This window comes from Impatiens glandulifera, chromosome 1 (genome assembly GCF_907164915.1).
Source record: "Impatiens glandulifera chromosome 1, dImpGla2.1, whole genome shotgun sequence".
NCBI classification, from domain to species: domain Eukaryota; kingdom Viridiplantae; phylum Streptophyta; class Magnoliopsida; order Ericales; family Balsaminaceae; genus Impatiens; species Impatiens glandulifera.
Window position 1 is genome coordinate 28,852,325 of NC_061862.1, and position 21,660 is coordinate 28,873,984.

The 21,660-nt window shown below is 31.1% G+C and overlaps 1 protein-coding gene across 1 annotated transcript; it reads left to right on the forward strand.

Moving 5' to 3' along the window:
- Positions 1-1,124: 1,124 nt before the first annotated feature.
- Positions 1,125-3,673, forward strand: LOC124921332 (protein NRT1/ PTR FAMILY 7.1-like). The gene is made up of 6 exons (XM_047461976.1): positions 1,125-1,157; positions 1,231-1,323; positions 1,415-1,520; positions 1,601-1,818; positions 1,998-2,557; positions 2,667-3,673. The coding sequence occupies exons 2-6, from the start codon at positions 1,255-1,257 to the stop codon at positions 3,517-3,519; spliced, it is 1,806 nt and encodes a 601-aa protein (XP_047317932.1). The 5' UTR covers positions 1,125-1,157; positions 1,231-1,254; the 3' UTR covers positions 3,520-3,673.
- The last annotated feature ends 17,987 nt before the right edge of the window (positions 3,674-21,660 follow it).

Sequence of the window (21,660 nt, forward strand, 5' to 3'; positions counted from 1 at the left end):
GAAATTGTAGATTCTGAATCGAACTAGTGAAGTTGTATCCTGTGATTTTTCATTGAATAAAACTCATCGTGTGCCTTTTCAGTCTCTACAAATTGTTGACAAATACAATCTTCATTTATGGTCTGAACTCTGAATTAGGGCATGGCAATTAGCCAACTAGGGAAGACAACTATAAAATTAGGGCTAATGGAAATTCTGATTTACGAAGGAAGAGAAAAAAGAGAAGAACTTGGGAACTAGAGAAGGAAGAGAGAAGAAAGAGGAGAATTGAATTGAGTTTGGGTTCCTCAATTTGGGTCAGTCATGACTAAAAGAAAGTGAAGAATTGAACTAGGTTTGGGTTCCTCAAACTGGACCAGCCAGGGCTATAGCGCACCATAGCCTTTGGTGTAGCTACGCCCCTGATCATGATGATGTTTTGGGATTAAAGTTTAACATATGTGTGCGTTTGCCCTTTATTTACCAAGTTAGATAAAGAGATAAATGAGTTCAAAAGGCTATAATAAGGCCTTTAATAAAATGCAACATGCATGGTATCTAATTAAATTAGCTCGACCTAATTATAAAAACTTGATCACAAACATGATGATAAGAGTATATATTTGTGTGGGGTTTCACTGATCATTCCACTACTTCATGTTTTGAACAGTTTAGTTGACCTTGTTTACAGTAAAGAAATAAAACCATGATAACTTATGAGCTGTATCTTGTATATATACATATATAAAAACACTTTAATATCACAACAGGTAAAAATATTTTTTTATCTTTAAAGAAAAAGAAAATTGTATTATTATGGACCGTCCAAAGAGCATGCTGTTTAATACTGTTCTTGTGGATGATGATGATAATATTCATTATTTGAATTATTTATTTCATGAAAAACATGCAAAACCTATGGTTTTATATGCCAGTTTTGCATGGGACTGTTTGATTTTACACCGGCATATGGATGGCCGCGTTTGCAGCCTGTATGGTCATCTTGAGATTTATATTCAATTCTATTGAGCAAAATTGCAATAACAAAAATTAATTTCGAAAGCGACCCTTCTTTTATATTCACTATATATTGACTATATATTCACTTGTCCCTAGCATTATCAATTTCATCCAATATCCTCTTGATCAAGCTAAACAATATTCCCCCTTACTTGAAAGTGAGTTTTTTGTTTAACATTTCCCCTCTTTTTCATGTTTTTGTACATGCATCTGATTTTACCTAAATTGTAGGGTGTAATTAAGCACCATCAAATAATGGCTTCTCCTAGAGACCCGACTAACTGCGACATTGTCATTGCACATGAGATTGATCATGAACTAAGAGTACGTATTATATCATCCTATAGTAGTACTACAACTATTATAGATGAATGAACAAGATTTTTTTCTTCTCTATAAATTTGTTTTGTAACAGTTGGAAAGGGGAAATGAAAAGGAGAAACCAAAGGTTAGGTTTAACGTCAGTTGCGATGAGGAGAAGAAGAAGATGGGAGTATGGAAATCTGGCATGCTCTTGCTGGGTACATTACAAAATTTTTAAAAAATAATTTGGTTTGATTAGATTAATCAACACTTTGTTTACTAACTTTAATATATGCAGCCAATCAAGGCCTTGCCACATTGGCGTTTTTCGGGGTTGGGGTGAATTTAGTCATGTTCTTAACAAGAGTTCTTGGTCAGGGAAACGCAACAGCAGCCAACAACGTTAGCAAGTGGACTGGAACCGTCTATTTGTTCTCCCTCGTCGGAGCTTTCCTTAGCGATTCTTATTGGGGCCGTTACTTGACATGCACCATATTTCAGCTCATTCTTATAGCGGTAAAAAAACAATGAAAATACTTTTTTTCTTTTAACGTGTGAAGATTCGAACATATGACAATGAAGACATGAATTATTGTGCTTTACCACTACTAATAAATTATGAGTCTCCACTAAAAATTCCATGATAATTCTTTCTTGTGATATTTAACTTATAAATTATGAGGGAATGCATGCAGGGCTTGGTTATGTTATCCCTTACATCATGGCTTCTATTGATCAAACCCGATGGATGTGGTGACCGCGAGCTTCTTTGTGAGCCCACTTCCGCAGTTGGTGTGACCATGTTCTATTTAGCCATCTATTTGGTGGCATTCGGTTACGGTGGCCATCAACCCACGTTGGCAACATTTGGAGCCGATCTTTTCGACGAGTCAAAACCAAAAGATAAAAATTCCAAAGCAACGTTCTTTTGTTACTTCTACTTTGCACTAAACGTTGGTTCCCTCTTCTCCAACACCGTCTTGGTTTATTATGAGGATACCGGAGGGTGGACAATCGGGTTCTGGGCTTCAACTGGTGCAGCGGTTATAGGCCTCGTCTTGTTCTTATCTGGCTCGAAAGGGTACTGTTACATTAAACCGTGTGGGAATCCTCTGCCCCGTGTGGCTCAGGTTTTCGTTGCTTCGGCTAGGAAATGGCGAATGGTTCCGGCCAAAGAAGGAGATTTGTATGAGGTTGAAGGACTAGAATCTGCAATCAAGGGTAGTAGGAAAATTCTACACAGCAATGAATTTCAGTGAGTATTTATCAAATCATATAATTTCTTATCTAAAAACAGAATCAGCTCCAAAAGTCAAAACCCTTCATATTGATTTCATTTTTTTTCTTTATCCTGGTTTAACAAGGTGTTTGGACAAGGCAGCCACATTAACAGAGGAAGATCTCCATGGACCAGTGAACAGGTGGAGATTATGTACAGTTACTCAAGTTGAAGAAGCCAAATGCATCATAAGAATGCTTCCCATTTGGCTATGCACAATCATATACTCTGTTATTTTCACACAAATGGCTTCCCTCTTCGTAGAGCAAGGAGCGGTTATGAACTCCTACATCGGGAGCTTCCATATTCCGGCTGCGAGCATGTCAGTTTTCGACATTTGTAGCGTTCTTATATTTACAGGCATCTACGAACAAATCCTGGTGCCAATAACAAGTCGATTGAGCGGACATTCGAAAGGCCTAACCGAGCTTCAAAGAATGGGGATAGGACTCATTATCGGTATGCTAGCCATGGTGGCAGCCGGGCTAACTGAAGTGGCGAGGCTTAAACGGGTAGTTCATGAAGATCGGGCTAGTTCGTTGAGTATAATTTGGCAAGTCCCACAATACGTTCTAGTTGGTGCGTCTGAGGTTTTCATGTATATCGGGCAGCTAGAGTTCTTTAACGGGCAGGCACCGGACGGGATTAAGAGCTTCGGGAGCTCTCTTTGTATGGCATCAATATCTCTAGGGAATTACTCGAGTAGCATAATGGTTAACATGGTAATGGCGATCACGACAAAGGGAAATCACCCCGGATGGATACCCGAGAATCTAAATGATGGTCATATTGACCGGTTTTACTTCCTTATCGCGATCATGGCTATAGTTGATCTCGGGTTCTATGTATTTTGTGCTAGATGGTACAAGTGTGTGAACTTGGAGGAAAACGTGAAATTCATCGCAAAAGAAGAAGAGGCTGCCCCAAACAAAGGGTGATTGATCATTGATGTATCATATTTAATTTGTCCTTATGTTTTTGTTTCTAGGATGACAGTTTCTTGCCCTCTATTGTGTTGTACCTGTTTTTTAAGAAGACCATTCCATAATAAACGATGCCCTTTTGGTGAGGGCTTGACAAGATTGTCCATTATAGTTGTATTATTTTATATGGAAGTTTACATGGAAGAGAATTTTCTTCTACTTGTTGTAGCTAATTGGTTTGAAAAAGGACATCCAACATGAGTGTCACGTTTTTAGGTATTGAATGTCATAATGAACCAACTTTAGTGCTTCCTTTCCTTATTCCATGATCAAAATAGGATTGGAGAGATCAAATCGATTTTAGTTCCAAAATGAAAGATTTGATAGGAACAAAACCTTAACACTATAAGAGATCATTCACTAGCTAATTTTTATCTATTCACTTATATTTCATTCTCATAGATTTCTTAACCTAACTTTGTTTGATAACTTTCTAAACTAACATATTTCTTTTTGACCATTATCTAAACTAACATTTTTTTTTCTTAACTAGTCACTCTCGATACCTTAAGAACCACTTTTGTGTTACTTAAGTTTTTTTTTTTTTCATTTTAAAAAAATCTATGTATATTAAAAATGATAAAAATCGTTTAAGCACAACAACAAAATATGACATTAAAAAAAATTACTCAATAGGTTATCGAACTCACGAGTCATCGAGAATAGCAATTAATTCCTCGACAGAAACTACCGACTTTTTAGAACAAATCTCAGAAAGTTTCATAATATTATGTATGATATGTATTGAACAACTACGATCAGTTACTCAATTACAGGTAAATTAACAAAATTCAAAGTGATCGTTTTATATCTTGGTTTGATTGTTTGTTGTAGGTCATACTTTTGGGAAGGTTGCATCATAGAAATCTAGTGAACTTGGTGGGATATTGTGCTGAAAAGGGTCAACTTATACTCATCTATTTCTATATGAGTAAAGGCAGTCTAACTTCTCACTTGTATAGTAAGCTCATTACTTACTTTGGTTCAAACTATTAGAAAAAAAGGATTCCCTTTTGCAATTGTTTTTACATGTTCCATGTTCTTCAGGTCAAAAGCATGGACTTTTGAGTTGGGAATTGAGAGTTCAAATAGTTCTAGATGTTGCAAGGGGCTTGGAGTATCTTCATGATGGAGTAATTTTCTATTATTTTGGAAACTAAAAAGAGCATTTTAGCATTTGGGCCTTGTCTGATCTAGGATGATTTGAATAACTTAGGGGTAGGTTATTTGAGTAAAAGGACATGTGTGGTAAAAAAATATAATGAAAAATGATTTGTTGTAAAAAATTTGAATGTATTTTGGTTGATTGGTTTAAATGATGTAATTATGAATGGTTGTTGATTGGATAGGTTATTTGAATCTTCCTTAGATAATTATGAGTTATAAGTTTTTGTTATTTATAAATAAGTGTACATGGAAAATTTCACGTGGATAATTCCTGTTCTTGTAGGCCGTCCCTCCGGTGATTCATCGAGACATCTTGGAAGATCTTGTTGGACGAATCAATGAGAGCAAATGTATGCCTATTTCCATTATAATATTACTATACAATGTTTCTAATGTTAATATTTTCGGTTGAATTTTTAACAATAATAATACCAACACAAACCCAAACAACAGGTGGCTGGCAGACTTTGGGCTTTCTAGGGAGGAAATGGTTAATAAGACCTTAACCTATGGAAATTTTTGGTTATCAGTATTTTTTTTTATATATTTTTCTGATCGATTTTTGTGTATTTGATATATTATTTATGAATATTATTGGGATTAGTATATTTATTTATGAATTTCTTTTGCAAAATAATTATTCATTATTGTTTACAGGGATAAATAATATTACATAAACAAAATAAATCAAAAATAATTAACACCAGTAACGATCATGTCATTGGAAAGCCGTTACTGATATTAATATTATACATTGTCTTGAGAAAGTCGTTACTGATATTCATATATGTAACGGCTATAGAGTCGTTACGGATACTAATATCTGTAACGACTCTCTAATGCCGTTATATATATTATTTTATATCAGTGACGACATTTTTAATGACGAATAATAACGGCTTCTAGGGTTTTTTCCACTTTTAGTAATGATTTTGGCCTTAGTTATGTCTTCCCTTTTTCTACTAGTGTATATAGATATGTAATATTAACAATATCAATCCAAATTTCTCAGTAACTATCCAAAAATTCGTGCATCATCTAATGATTCTCAATAATACTCCACAAAAATTTCAGATACTAATCACACATCGATAATGCAAAAATAAGAGTTGTTGATTCAACTTTCTCGTGACATTTTTTCATGCACATATCATTAGTAAATATTCAATCTTAGTGTTTTTTAAATATTTTAATTAATATTATGACTTATTATTAATTATATTTTAAATTTAGTTATTTATATTATTTATATGTATATTTATACATTTAAATTATTTTTTTATATAATATGATAGAGTATATAATATAACAATTATCCTAACTATAATTATATTTAATTTCTTAACTTTTGTATTTTATTTTTAATATTTGTGAAATTTTAAATATTATACGAAATTATATTTATATTATAAAATTAATAAAAATAAATTATATTGTTAAATCTACTATTAGTAAATAATAATACACGTAAAAAATTATTTAAAATAAATAAACGTGGTCCAAGTTAGGAGCCAAGAAGATCATATTAGTTATAATCAACTGTGTCCTCATAAAATTACTAATAATTTTAAAATAAGATGATTATAATAATTTTTATTAACTATTAAGTTATAATATTAAAATGGTTAGGATATTTTAAATTAATTATGTATTGAATAAGTCTGAAAATATTAAATGTTAATAATATTTATTCATTATACTATAATATAAAATTATAATTTAAATATATCTATATAAATATAAATAATTAAATTTATAATGTATTTAATAATAAGTTATAATAATAAAAAAAATATTAAATATTAGAAAATAATTAAATATGATAACTAAATTTAAAATTAAACTAAATTAATTTTAAAAAGACAGGGAAATTGAACTTCAACTTAGTCAGGACCTCTCACCTTTATAATCTCACTCCAAATGATAATGTGAGCCTGTGATGTATTTGAAATCATCATTTTGTTTATATATAACGAAATAGTGTGGGATTGAGCCTATGATTTTGAGTTTCAATTCGGTGTGCCTCAATATTAGATAAAAAGGAAAGAAGATATGTACGATTATTTGTTGAATTTAAAAAGTCATGAAATCACATAATGATGAAGATATCAATCAAATTGTATTATTATGGAATGTCAACTAAATCGCCACGAGATCATATCATGGTGAAGATGTCAAATATATTATATTATTTTTATCCTAATTATGAATTCACATATATATATATATATATTTTGGAAAGGAGAAACTTGATGATTTGGAGTTTTGTGAGAACTCCATATACGGTGAAGTTTGGGTGATCGGTTGAGGTGACTCAGGAGATGCTCAGTTATGTTCACTCAGACTTGTGGGGGCCAACGAGGACTACAACTTTAGGTGGAGGTTGGTACTTTACCACATTCATTGATGATTGTTCGCACAATGTTTGTATATACATCTTGAAGCACAAAGATGAGAAATTTGCTAAGTTCAAGGAGTGGAAGAAGATTGTAGAGACTTAGACCTAGAAGAAGGTTAAAAAACTCCGAACAGATAACGATTTGGAGTACATAGGAGAGGAGTTTAATTAGTTAAAAATGGATGGTTCATCACAAAAACGTCTGACAGACACCGCAACAGAATGAGTTGGCGAGTGAATGAATATAACACTACTCGAGTGTGCCCAATGTATGTTGTTTGAGGTCAGTCTACCAAAGCGATTTTGGGGTGAGGCAGTTAACACTACAACTTGTCTTATCAATCATTGTTTATCGACAACATTGGAATGCAAGACACCGGAAAAAGTTTAGAATGGAGCTCCTCCAAAACTTGACAACAAAGATATTTGGGTGTGTGGATTACATGCACCTACATGATGGAAAGATTGATCTGAGAGCGAAGAAGTGTAGGTTAGTTGGATACGGTAAAGGAGTAAAGGGTTGGAAATTATTTTACAAGGACGGTGAGATGACTAAGTGCATCATTAGCCATGACGTGGTCTTTAGGGAATCTGAGTCCTATTATGGAGCAACATAATTAGTCGAAGCTGGCGAAGTGGCTAGAGAGAGGCCTAAATTAGGGGTGGAGTTCCTAGGAGGTATTACTAAAGAATCGCTAGACATGGGGGAGGCTAGTGAAGAGGATGAAACAGATGGTCATGTAGAGGAGGAAGGTACGAATGTGTAAGAGAACCTTAGCTCTTACCATTTAGCGCGAGATGAAGATCATAGGACAACCCGAGCTTTGAGATTTAGCTACTCCGATTTGGAGTCTTTTGCATTCCTTGTGGAAGATGAAGTACAAGATTCAATGTTGATATTATTTATAGAAGCGATGGAGAGCAAGGATAGAACCGAATAGAAGCGTGTTATGGTAGAGGATAAGGCATCACTTGACAAAAACGAGACATGAGAATTGGTGAACAAACTCATGAATCAGCGGGTGGTTGGATTAAAGTGGATGTTCTAAGTGCAAAGAAGGTGTAGAGGGTAGTGACAAGTTAAGGTTTAAGACGAGATTGGTAGCTAAAGGCTTCACACAACGCAAAGGGGTCGAATTTAACGTGATCTACTCCCTGGTAGTGAAGCACACGTCCATTCGTGTTTTGCTCGCTTTAGTGAATCACTTTGACTTGAAGCTCGAACAAATGGACATGAAGACATCATTTCTTCATGGAAACTTGGAGGAGAATATATTCATGACGCAACTCGATGGGTTCGACAAACTCGTTGATGAAGGTAAGGTATGTCTCCTTAAACGCTCGCTTTATGGTTTGAAATAATCTCCCTAAGACAATGTTATTTGTGCTTTTATGAGATAATGGTTTGTAATGATTTTATGAGGAGCAATTTCGATAGTTGTGTCTATGTCAAGTGGGTTGATGGTTGCGGGGTCTTTCTATTGTTATACGTGGATGATATGTTGATCGCATTGAGAAATAAGGAAGAGAATCGCAAGGTAAGAGTTTGTTAGGGAGTGAGTTCGAGATGAAGGATATGGAATCGACAAAACAAAATTTGGGAATTGTGATTGAGCGGGATCAGGAGAAAGACTCTTTATTCTTATTTCAAAGTGACTATCTCTAAAAAGTGGTCGCCAAGTTCGGGATGTCTAATGCTAAGGTGGTTCAAACATCATTAGTTACTCATTTCAAACTCTCCTCAAAGATATCACCGAGTACTGAGGAGGAAAATGTGAGATTGACAAACACCACATATGCGAGTGTCGTCGGGAGCCTAATGAATGTCATGGGTATGTACGCGACCCGATCTTGCTCTCGTGGTTAGTCTTGTAAATCTCTTTATGGAGAACCCAGGGAAAGAACATTAGGAGGCGACGAAGTGGGTTATCCGTTACGTTGGGCGATCCAAAGATGTTAGTATTTTTTTAAATGGGCGGGTGTAACTGATGATAAGTTGAGAGGATATGTTAATGTTGATTTTACTGGTGAGTTGGACAAGAGAAGGTCCTTAACGGGATATGTGTTTACCCTATTTGGATGCTCGGTAAGTTGGAAGGCACAATTACAATTCATAGTTTCCCTTTCAACAACGGAGGCCGAGTATATCGTTGTGATGAAGTACGTCAAGGAGGCACATTAGTTGAAGGGTCGCGTGGGTGAATTTGGGGTGAAGCGCGATAAATTGGAATTGTTTTGAGATAACCAAAGCGCGATACATTTTTCCAAGAACTTGATGTTTTATGATTGCACAAAGCATATCGACATTCGAATTCAACACATTCAAGATGTCATAGCGAGTGGAGCGGTAATTGTGAAGAAGGTACACACAAATGAAAATCCCGCAGATATGGCCACGAAGGTGGTGACGAGAATCAAGTTTCGGAAATTTTGCGACTTAATTCACGTCACAAAGGTTGAAACGTAATCGGAGAAGTATGAGGATCAGTTTTAGGGTGTTCTTGGTGATGGGGCTCATTCGTTTGACAATAGACATAAAGGCAATATGGAGAATCTGTGGAATTGGGCCTAGGATTTTGAGGCTCAATTTGTTGTGCCTCAATGTTAGGTACAAAAAGGGGAGGAAAGATATGTGGGATTATTTGTTGGATTCAAAAAGACATTAAATTAAATAATGGTAAAGATGTTAATCAAATCGTATTATTATGGAAATGTCAACTAAATTTCCATGAGATCATATCATGGTGGAGATGTCAAAAATATCACATGATCTTTACCCTTATTATGAATTCTAAAAGACTATATATATACACATTGTTAACGGGACAAGAATCTTACCTAGGTTCGGACTAGGTTATTCCACTACGATTTCTATTATTCCATTTTTATTCTTAGGGTGATATTTTTCACCACAAATATTATCAAAACTTAGTGATAACAATTATAATTTGCCCCGTGATTTTGATTTTAATTGACTTGACTTGTTATGGACAGTTTCCCCCGATTTTGGTAGTTGACTGGAGATGAGACATAAATGATAATTGTGTCTCTCGTCCGATTGGGTTGGTCCTGGGGTAAACCCCCAACAAACTCATTTAATAAAAAAACAAGATATTTAGTTTTTTATACTTAAAAGGGTTTAACATAGTGGTTTATGATAAAATTGAAAAGTCTTTTCTATTTGGGCCAACCCAAAACACTGACCCACATTCTCACCCAAACATTAATAAACACAATTAATATATAAAATCACCAATATATTTATTTATTTTTCACATTTTATAAGAGTTTTAAATTTATATTTTATAATAATATAATTTTTTAATATATTATAATATATATAATATTAAAAAATTTATTTATATAATTTTATTAATTTTATTTATTTTAAAGAATATAATATAACAACGTAAATGTATTGCCCACCATTGTCATCCCTATTTAAACCTACTCTTACTTGTAAACATAAGGCATAAGTTTTCCAAAATTTAATTAATTACTTCTTATTTTCTTCTAAAATAGGTTCTATGGTTTCTAATTAGAAGTGAAAATAATTACTGATATTATAGGTATATCAAAAATACCTTATCGCGCGCAATATATCGAAAATATCAATTTTTAAAGTACAATAGACTCTCTATAAAGTAATAACGATGAGTTAGTTAAAAAATATTATATTATCGAAATATTATTTAATCGATAAAGTAATAATTTATTATTTTACATGTATAATAATAAAATATAGGAAAATAGCTCACTTAGACGTACTTAGACGTATGTACTTGTACAACTAGCTCATTTAGACTCATATACTAATAAAAGATCATTTAAACATGCGTACTATCAAAAATTGACTCATTTAACCTTTGTTAGTAAACTATGGTTAATTTTTATTTTTTAATTTATATATTTATTAATTAAATATAAAAATATTTTTTATCTTCTTCTTTTTCATTAATTAAATCATTTAAATTTATCTCATTTTTATTAATTTTATATTAGTTTCTCTTTCTTTTATTTCATTTTTTTATTAGTTTTTATTTTTTATAGTACTTAAATTCTTATTTTTGAGGAAATTTTAACAATTTATTTATGAATTTTCTTCTACCTTAATTTTTTTTAAGGGTTTCTTTCTTATTTAATTTTTGATTCATGATTTATAGCCGTAGTAAGAAATATTATTTTGTCTAATATTTGATTATTATTCTTTTGTTGTTTGATAAATGAATTGCTATTATTATTATTCAATTCTTGATTATTAATTAATTTATTTTTGTATGGAAGAATTTTTATTGTTGAAAGGATACGTCACTGTTGTATCCATTTAGACAAAACAATTTTAAAATATTTAATAATTAATGTTAATATAAGAAGAAATATATATATATATATATATATAAAAGATAAAATTAAAATAATTAATAAATACTCATATAAGAATAATAAAAAAATTTATTAAAAAATAAAAATAGAGAGTTAATTAATTAATGAAAAAGAAGAAGAGAAAAAATATATTAATATTTAGACAAAACAATTTCAAATACTCACTATTGTATTCATTTAGACAAAAACAATTTTAAAATATTTAATAATTAATATATATATATATGTATATATATATATATATAAAAGATAAAATTAAAATAATCAATAAATACTTATATAAGAATAATAAAAAAAAATTTATGAAAAAATAAAAATAGAGAGTTAATTAATTAATAAAAAAAAAGGAGAGAAAAAATATATTAATATTTAATTAATAATATACAAATTAAAAAATAAAAATTAACTATGGTTTACTAAATGAACCAATTTTATATAGTACATATATTTAAATAATTTTTTATTAGTATATACGTCTAAATGAGCTAGTTGTACAAGTACATACGTTGAAGTGAGCTTTTTTTTTTTCTAAAATATAATTTTATTGAATGGTGTTGAATTTCAATATTCAAATTCTATATAGTGGGGTTCATTTATTGTATAAGTTGTTAAAGTATAATTAATTGTAAAACCTTTTCTATTCTTAAAGTCATTTAATGTGTAATATAACATCTTTCATGACAAAAGATTTTATGAAAATATTGTATGGGGACAATGCTCCAGAGTTTAATTACTCTCTTGGTTGGGTGGAGAGATTTAAATCACGGCATGATATCAAGTCCTTTAGGCTTTTTGTTGTGGAGAAAATAGGTCTGTCAATATGGAAGATGAAGATAGAAACTTGCTAACAATAAGAGAGAAATGAGGGCTATTTGCCATGAAAGATGTTTACTACAAGGATGGAACTGGGTTGTTTTATAGATTACAAGCTAATCATTCCATGGTTACAAAACAACTTGAAGGAAGAAAAAAATGACAAAGAAAGAATGACGGTAGCCATTTGTTGCAATGAAGATGGGTAAGAGAAAATATCATTATGGATCATCGGTAAGTTTGTGAAACCACGTTGCTTAAAAAATGTTAATTTACAAAGTTTAAATTGTCAATATTGTGCCAATAAATGAGCGTGGATGATTGGAGTATTGTTTGAAGAATATGTTCGATGGTTCAACAAAAAAATTGATAGACGAAAGGTTTTATTGGTTATTGACAATTGTCCTGCCCAACCAAAGGTAATTCAAGGGTTACAAAATATTGAATTGTTCTTCTTACCACCCAATACAACTTCAAAAATTCAGCCATGTGATGTAGGAATTATAAGAGCATTTAAGATGCATTATCTTTGCAAATTTTGTTGTTCTATTTTTGAGGGTTTTGAGGCTGGAGAAACAAATCTAAAGAAGATCAATGTTCTAGATGCAATCAACATTGCTATCTTAGCTTGGATGAACGATGTTAAGAATACACAATTACAAATTGTTTTCAGCATTGCAAACTTTGTTTGGTAGAAAATGTGGTTTCATAGCCTTTAGAAGAAGAAGGCATTAGGGAATTATGGTCAATAATAAAGGAGTTACACTATCGTAACGCAATGGATGTGGATCAACTCTTGAATTATCCGGGTGAAAACGACACGAACGAGACTTTAACTGATGAAGAAATCATTGAGGGTCTTAGATAAAACATTCAAGATGAAGACAATGAGGATGATATTCATGTTTTGGAGCCTCTTTCTCGCAAAAAGCAATTAGAGCAACAATGAAACTTAGTGATTTTCTCCTACAATATGATAGAAGCACTCCACAATTTCATAAAGTTTTGCAAAAAGTGAGGAATGAGATTTAAATTGATATAAATTTTCATACAAAGCAGATAACTGTGGACTCATATTTCATTAAGGCACTCTGAATTATTAAAAAAAATAGTACATCATAACTTTATATATTGGTTGTGACCTATATGCGCCAAAAAATATATTTTTTAATAAATTTATCGAAATTATTATTTTAGCCATTCGGCCCGAGCCGGGACTGTAAGAATTTATTACATTATCGAGGTTATAATTTTATCAATGGTCTACTGTATACCGAAAAAGGTAAGGTATGGTATCGATAGCGAAATTATTTGATAAATGTATGAGGTACTCAAAATTCTAGTTATATCGGGATATACCGAAATAATATTTTTAAATTAATATATATATATATAATACTTATAAGGAAATAAATAAATTTGATATTAATTTAATTATAGAAATATAATTTTTGAAAATTAAATCAAAATATAATTATACTTTAATATGATTTTATATATGGAAAAAAAATCAACCAAACTTTTAATATTTTTGCAATCTTATCATCAACCGTTGCTAACAGTTGCTAGTGAATCTGCTTCAAGTTTGGATAAAATGATAGTGAATCTTTTTAGGAGCAGTTTGAATCCTAAAAGAGTGGAGGCATTGTTTTGCACAAATATTGACGAAAATGAAAATATTTCAACTTATGGAAAGATCCTAACGATGATCAACATGATTTGTTTAAGGAATTGAACAAATTGAAAAGGGTGAGTTTTTTTTATTAATGAAATCTAAATTAACTAATATTTATTATTATTATCTAACCTGAATTGTGTTATTAATTAATTAAAAAATTTGCAAATGAAAATGCGATTCAAGACCTTCTAAATTTCACCATCTTCGTCTTCTTTTTAGTCTAACTTGAAGACTATATTTATATATTTTTTTTTGTTAACTTTAATTTTTTTTAACTAACTTTAATTTTAATTTGTTCATTTATAAAATGTTAAATATTAAATAAATAAATATTTTTAGTTTTTAGTTTTGTGTAATGTTTATGTAGTAATTATATAATTTTTTTTATATAAATTAATATATTTTGTAATGATCAAATATGTATAATAATGATATCGTAAATTAAATCTTACCAAAATTAAGATAAGATAGCTATACCGAAAATTTTGATAAAGTACAAAGTTTTGATACAAAATTAATTAGGTATATGTACTACCAACCCACCACTGTCTCTAACTATTTCAAATGCTTCTTTAATATATATTTTTTTAAATATATTATAAATTTGAAAAAGAAAATTTATAAACAAATTAAATTATTAAATTAATTTTTTATATTTAAAATTTTAATTCTATAAAAGAAATGAATATAAGAATATTTTAATTAATAAATAAAATATTTTATTTGTTATAAAATATAAAATATGACAAAATAATATATATAAATAATCAATTAACCCCAATATCAAACTAGCTAGCTCTACAAAGTAAGTCAGATATATATATTCCATTTCATTCTCCTCCTAAAAAAATTATAAAACAAACTCTACACAAAAAATATTCGCTGTAAATGTAAAATTGATCTAAATTCGTAGAAAATATTATATATTGGAAGAAAAAAAAGAAACAATCACTTCCCGCTTATTAATTTCCCTCCTCAATGTCTCTTGGTCCCAACCATAGTTTCGCTATCATAAGATTTTGCACTTTTAATCCTTTCTTTATCCGATATTGTATTTGTTCCATTATCTTTCGGTTCAATGAATTCTGAATCTGGCCAGAAGAGAGAAAGAATCGACGGCTCCTTGAATGAGATCAACCAAGAATTCAAGAAACCCAAGAATGGTATTGTTTCATGTCACTGTCTTTTGCTCTGTTTTCGCTGTCTTCTAAGGAATGGATTATATCTGAGAAACATAATTCATGTTCTGCAACAGAAATGGAGTCCTTTGCAACTGATATGGAATGTGATGATTTGAAGCCATGCACAATGTTTTTCAGGTTCAAATCTCAACTATCATCTAAAACAATTTTGTTTTTTTACTAATAATAAAGTCTGGTATACTAGTAATTTACTATGCAACTTGATTTAAAAGATTTATTATCTGGACTAATGAATTTGGCATATAAAACTGTAATACAGAATCTTGATACACTTGTTATTGTGCCTAATACATGTAATGTATCTATTGCAGCTATTGTGATTTTATCTGGATTCTTGATCAAATGTGAACTTTTATTAAGAAAAGTGCAAGATTCGTTCAAACGTTACAAAAATGGAAGAAAAAAAAAATAACAAAAGGAAGTTTTAACATTTGATTTGATTCCTTAGTGAAACATATGTGACTAGTACATCTTTCCTCTGAAGAACTGTTGATCATTTTGAGCTCACATTTTTTTGGGGTGAAATTTTATGCGTTTTGGAAATTTTATGCGTTTTGGAAAATCTTGTGAAAAATCCTGAGACATTCTTCATTTTTAGTTATATCCTGCAAAATCTTAATCTTGGTTACATCATTCACACTACCTTGCTTTTGGATAATGGTCTTGATAATTGGTGATTATGTCTCAATCCAAGACCTCGCATATTTTAGATACATCTTTACCATGTTGTAGCTGAATCAAGTTGATTTACATGGTTTATGTGAGGCTTGACATGAATGATTGGATGTGCTAGGAGTTTATCCACTTTCACCTTCATCTTCAGATTCATCTTCCATACCTCTGTTTCGATAACAGTCTTTCTAATTGCAGTACCATGGGATGCTGTTATGGCGAACATTGCCAATTCTTGCACAGTGTGCCAGGTGGTATCAATGAGGTGACTCAAATTATGGGTGGAAACCCATCAGTTCCCGAAGCACCCATAAACCTTCCATCAGTTGACAAGACCCGTTTATGCAACAAATTTAATACGGTTGAAGGCTGCAAGTTCAATGAAAATTGTCGTTTTGCACATGGTGAATGGGAACTCAGAAAGCCCCCCTTATTCCTTCAACCATCCCCTGAGGATCGTCATCGACTTAGCAGCGGTGGAAGACTAGAACCAATTCCGGAAACAAAGGAAAACAACTAAAGAACACGACCACAAAATTTATGGTAGTTAGGCCAAAATATGTGTACATTCACCCTTTAAGCACAAAAGATTTCTAACTTTTATTTTCAAAGAATATTATAGGAGTATTAAAATAACTCTCTCACAATTAAAGCTCACACACAATTCACAATAAACGATGCTTTCAATGCAAAATCTCTATTTTCAAAGGTGTCGGGATGCAATTTTAAATAGCTTTAATTAGGTCAACACCAATATCTTTTCCAAACCTCACATTTAAAATATTGTTATCATATTCAGAACTCACCTCCAAAATATTGTTACCATATCTTTCTAATTATATTACCATAATAAAAAAAAATTGTTAATTTTATTTTCTTGTATCAAAATCATACACCAAAAGATGTAGTTTCTAATTTTAATATACATTATTTTTGTATCAAAATTATGTACCATTAAAATATCATAATTGTATTATTGTAAATTATTCTCAACACTGCACCTTCATTTATAAATTATCTCTTTCTTGTCTTACATGTTTTGGTTTGTTGGTAAAAAAAACTACAACAAAATAGTTTAACACTATTTTATGTTCTTGATTAAGAAAAAAAATGTCAGTTGTAGTTATTTAAATATCCAAAATTTAATACAAAATAAGATTTGAGACAAATCAATGAATTAGTACATAAAGCTTTCAAATGATAATTTTATTTATTTGATTGCTAACTTAATATTTAAATATTTTAACAAAATATTTAACCATTTTTTTTTAAATTTAAAACTCATTTATGAATTTATGTTTAAACAAACTTAATTTAACTAGCTAGAAAATATGAATAAAATTGGATATTGAACAGGTGAGCTAATCAACATATTTTTATTTACGTACATGAATGTCAAATTCTTAAACGAATGTTTATTAGTTATTTGTAGGGGTGAATATATCTTGAGTTGACCCTAACCCAAACCCAAAATACTAATTTCGGTAAGTTAATTTGGGTTGAGTTGAGTATGGGTTGGAGCATGATTATGTTTGGATTTAGTTTTAGATGCATGATTTAGGACTGATAAGTAAAACGAGGTGTAAGAATGATATATTTTTTTAAATGGCTAAAATTTTAGATTAAATATCCTTGACTTTACGGGCACGTGAGACATTCGACTTTCTCACATGTAATTAAATACCGAACTAAGATCAAAATATCTAAAGTGCGTTGTTATACACCTCATTTTCTTTCTCGGTTTCTCATGGAAAAAAAACTTAGTGGCGACTCTAAAATATCAAAACTAGTCTAAATCGATAATTTACAATCGAGCCTACAATTTTGATTTCTTTATCTCATATTCGAGATTTGAGAGAAAAGTGAGTTATAAGACATTAATTATCAAGTCCAAAATGATTTTAAAAAGAAATATTTTTTAGGTGTTACAATTACCAACAAAGTTCTCTTTTATTTTGTGTGTAAATTTAAATTTAATCAATCACTATTATGTTCAATTACTAAGAATATAAAAATAAAAATAAACTACTTCTATCATCATGGAAAAAGAATTTGTGCTAAAAAAACAAAAACAATAGTATTTCAGAGTTTTACTAGTAAGAATACTATAGTATTAATTATAGAAAAATTAAATTCATTATGTTTCCCTTTTATAAATCTGATCAGAGATGGTTAGGCTAGAGAAAATTTTCACTATAAAGAAAATATGCACAATGTATTTCTTTTTAATAAGCAATATATCTGCATTGTTAATGACATATCCATTATCAACATTCTCTATGTGAGCATCCGTCGCAGAATCATCTGTAGGGAGAAATGAAGATGAAACACTGGTAGACATCACTGTCTCTTTTCATAATCAACATACCTATATTGTTAATGCCAGTATCATTATTCGCATTCTCCATTTAAACATTTGTTGTAGTATCATCACGAGAATATGCCTAGAGTGGGGTTCAAAAAGCTTAGGAGGCACATCCTCATAAACATATTTACTTGGTTTCCTTTGGAAGTCCATGTAAACACATATTTTTCTTTTGTTTAAAAATATATGGTGAGAAATTAGATTCAAAATCCACATGTGTGCATATCAAAAATCAATTTTAAAACTGTAATTCAAAAAAAAAAAATGGGACAAGAGATTAAGTATGTAGCCCGCAAGTACACTTAATCATTTAATCAGGCGCAGAACTTGGCACATGACAGGCTCGAACCCAAGAACTTAAAGTTGGTATCTACCTCTTTTCACCGCTAAGCTAGCTGTAATTCAATATTCAACCAAATGTAACATCCACATAGTATAAGGATGTAATCGTTGTGAAATAAAAAAAAATTGAGGAATTTTCTAGTCAAATTCTAATATATTTGATAGACTCCAAAAATGATAGAAGTATTACCGATACAATGAGATTTTTAGAGCATTTCAGATAATCTAGCTTCAAGTTTTAGACATCACTTCTTCCTAGATCAGTCTAGTTCTTGCCAAATATTAAAATCCTTTCTTACTCAAAGATTGATATACTTTAGCATCAATGAACAAACATGTATACAATAGTAATTGATGGTAATTATAATTCATATAGATGAGATGCTTTAAAATTATCAAAAACATCATTACAAAGCACACTATATGATCTCCATACAAAACAAATTGTATTTTACATTGAAAATAAGTAGTTGCATCTAGTAAAATTGACATCCAACATCGATAAAAGAATGTATCAAACCTATAGATAACATATACAATAACAAATATACAATTGACTTTGGTTAGCATCATGAGGTGCTTGAACCTCTAAAAGATATATATTATACTATTATAGTAGTCACACACAAGTAAGCGTGTTAGCTCGAAAACACAATATGACAATAATTCTTAGATTCAAGAGACACAAACAGTTAGAAAGTTATTTGATAAATTCTTAGAGGTGCTGCTCCATCTGATTTCACACATAATTTGATGTTATTTGATAAATTTCTTATAGCCACGAACACGAATATGATTACTTATGAAGAGCCATTAGAAACTCTTTCAGTTCATGCATGTAGTGAAGAAGAAGGTTCAAAAGAAACAGTGGTGATCCAAGTAGTGTAGGAATAACTTTATATGTCGATAATAATCAAGTAATTAAATTAACCGCATTGATTGACGACTTGAAGTCAATAAACCAAGAAACTGAATTGACTACATGACTTAGTTTATTCTTTATTTTTCTTCAACTAATGTGTTTCTAACCAATAGACAATCAGGCTCTTTTGGGAAATCTTCATATTTATTTTCCTTTTAACCATTAGACAACCGCAACACGTTGAGTACAATTGTGATTGTCTATTGTAATCACAAGTGTACTCAACGTGTTGTTGTTGTCTGTAGGACTTGGCTTCTTCTTGAGTTTAGAGATTGATTATCATTGAGAATAACCTAATTGGCTATTGGTTGGAAGGAAATCAGTAGTTTCACTTTTCATTACTAAATGAAATCTCAAATTCCTAAAAGTGAAGTGAGTGCTATTTAGCAGGCCATGTAACTTATTTGGTAAAGAATATCAGCGATGGCATTTATCGGTGTCATGGTTAATATTATATATTATCAGCCACTGCATTATGCATCGTCGTCCCTATTAGTCTTTAAAATATCAGTGACGGCGATAACATAATGTCGTGGCTGATAATCTATTATATCAGTCATGGTATTACGCTATTGCATTATCTGATATTCTTTTTAAAAATGGAGGGAATAGGGTTGGGAAACCAGAATTTTATCGACGGTTGACAAAGAAACCGTCGCCAATAATAATGGCGTGAGAGGGGCGGGAAAGCCTGAATTTTAGCGACGACGTTGAAAACAAAAACTATCGCTGATAATTATTATCAGTGACAGTGTAGCTTTGTAGTCGCTAATATTTTTATTAACCACAGTGTTTTGGTCGTTGTCTACAATATTTTTTATTAACTACGGCATAACTTTATCGTCAACAAAGTCTGTCGCTAATAACCATAATTCTACTAGTGTAGGTTGACAATGTTAAGACATTCTAACAATTGTTGGATAATTCAAAACTTTCTTTGTACGAAGGATTCGGAATTTCAAAAGCCTCCACCTTACTTAAATTTCTCCACATAAAAAATGTTGGTCAATAGACCAACACATCATTTGATTTGTTATTAAAATTTCTTAAAGAGAAATATTCCCAGCTAATTCTGAGTTATCAAGTTCATATTATGAGTGTAAGCAATTTATTACAAACATCGGTTTAACGTATGACAAAATTGATGCTTGTAAGAACGATTATATGCTCTTCCGTAAAGAAGATAAAGATTTGGACGAGTGTAAAGTTTGTGGTGTTTTTAGATGTAAGATCAACCAATCAAGTGGTACACTTCGGAAAAAGGTGAATGAAAAGTTAATTCTAAAAAAATTACATTATTTCCCACTTGCACCGAGGTTGCAAAGGTTGTACATGTGCTCTAAAATCGTTTCTCAGATGACTTGACATAAAGATAATATTAATGTTGATGATGAAGTCTTAAGGAATTCAACTAATTCAATGACATGGACATCCTTCGATAAAAAAATTTAAGATTTCTCCTCCGAGCCTCGGAATGTAAGACTTTCTCTCGCAAATAACGGTTTCCAACCCTTTGCAAATGGAAAGACGTTTTATAGCATTTGGTCTGTTATTATTTTCCCTAACAACGTCCCTTCTACAATTTGTATAGATAAAAATAACTTCATTCTTTCTATGTTAATCTCCGGACCAAAAAGTCTCGGGGATTCGATTGATGTGTTTCTCCGGCCTTTGATTGACGAGTTAAAAGAGTTGTGGCATATTGGTGTGATGTCTTACGACGCAAGCCATTATTAGAGACAGCGTTAGGGGAATAGCGACGTTGATAATTAACAATATCAACGACATCCTTAGGGAATGCCGACGTTTATAAGAAAATAAAAAATGTGTCAAAAACCCGAGAGCAAGGACTATCAACGACAGTGTTAGGAGAATGTCGACGTTGATAATTAATAATATCAGCGACGACGTTAGGGGAATGTCGTCACTATTATTGTTAATTACTAGTGACGGAATTTCACATTTGCTGTCATTGATATTTTAATTATCAACGTTTGCATATTGCCGTCGATAAAAGTCATTATCTTTTAACGACGAACTTTTTAGCAATGAATGGCGATAGATTTGTTCGCATACGCTAATATTTATTGGCGACGACATTATGGCCTTTAGCGACGGTTTATGTCGTCGCTAATGATGCATTTTCTACTAGTG

Excerpts from the sequence above, each read along its gene's own strand:
- LOC124921332 (XM_047461976.1), top strand. The coding sequence starts at position 1,255 with ATGGCTTCTCCTAGAGACCCGACTAACTGCGACATTGTCATTGCACAT. Across the intron at positions 1,521-1,600 it reads ATCTGGCATGCTCTTGCTGG|CCAATCAAGGCCTTGCCACA; the intron begins GTACATTACAAA and ends TAATATATGCAG. Across the intron at positions 1,819-1,997 it reads TTCAGCTCATTCTTATAGCG|GGCTTGGTTATGTTATCCCT; the intron begins GTAAAAAAACAA and ends GAATGCATGCAG.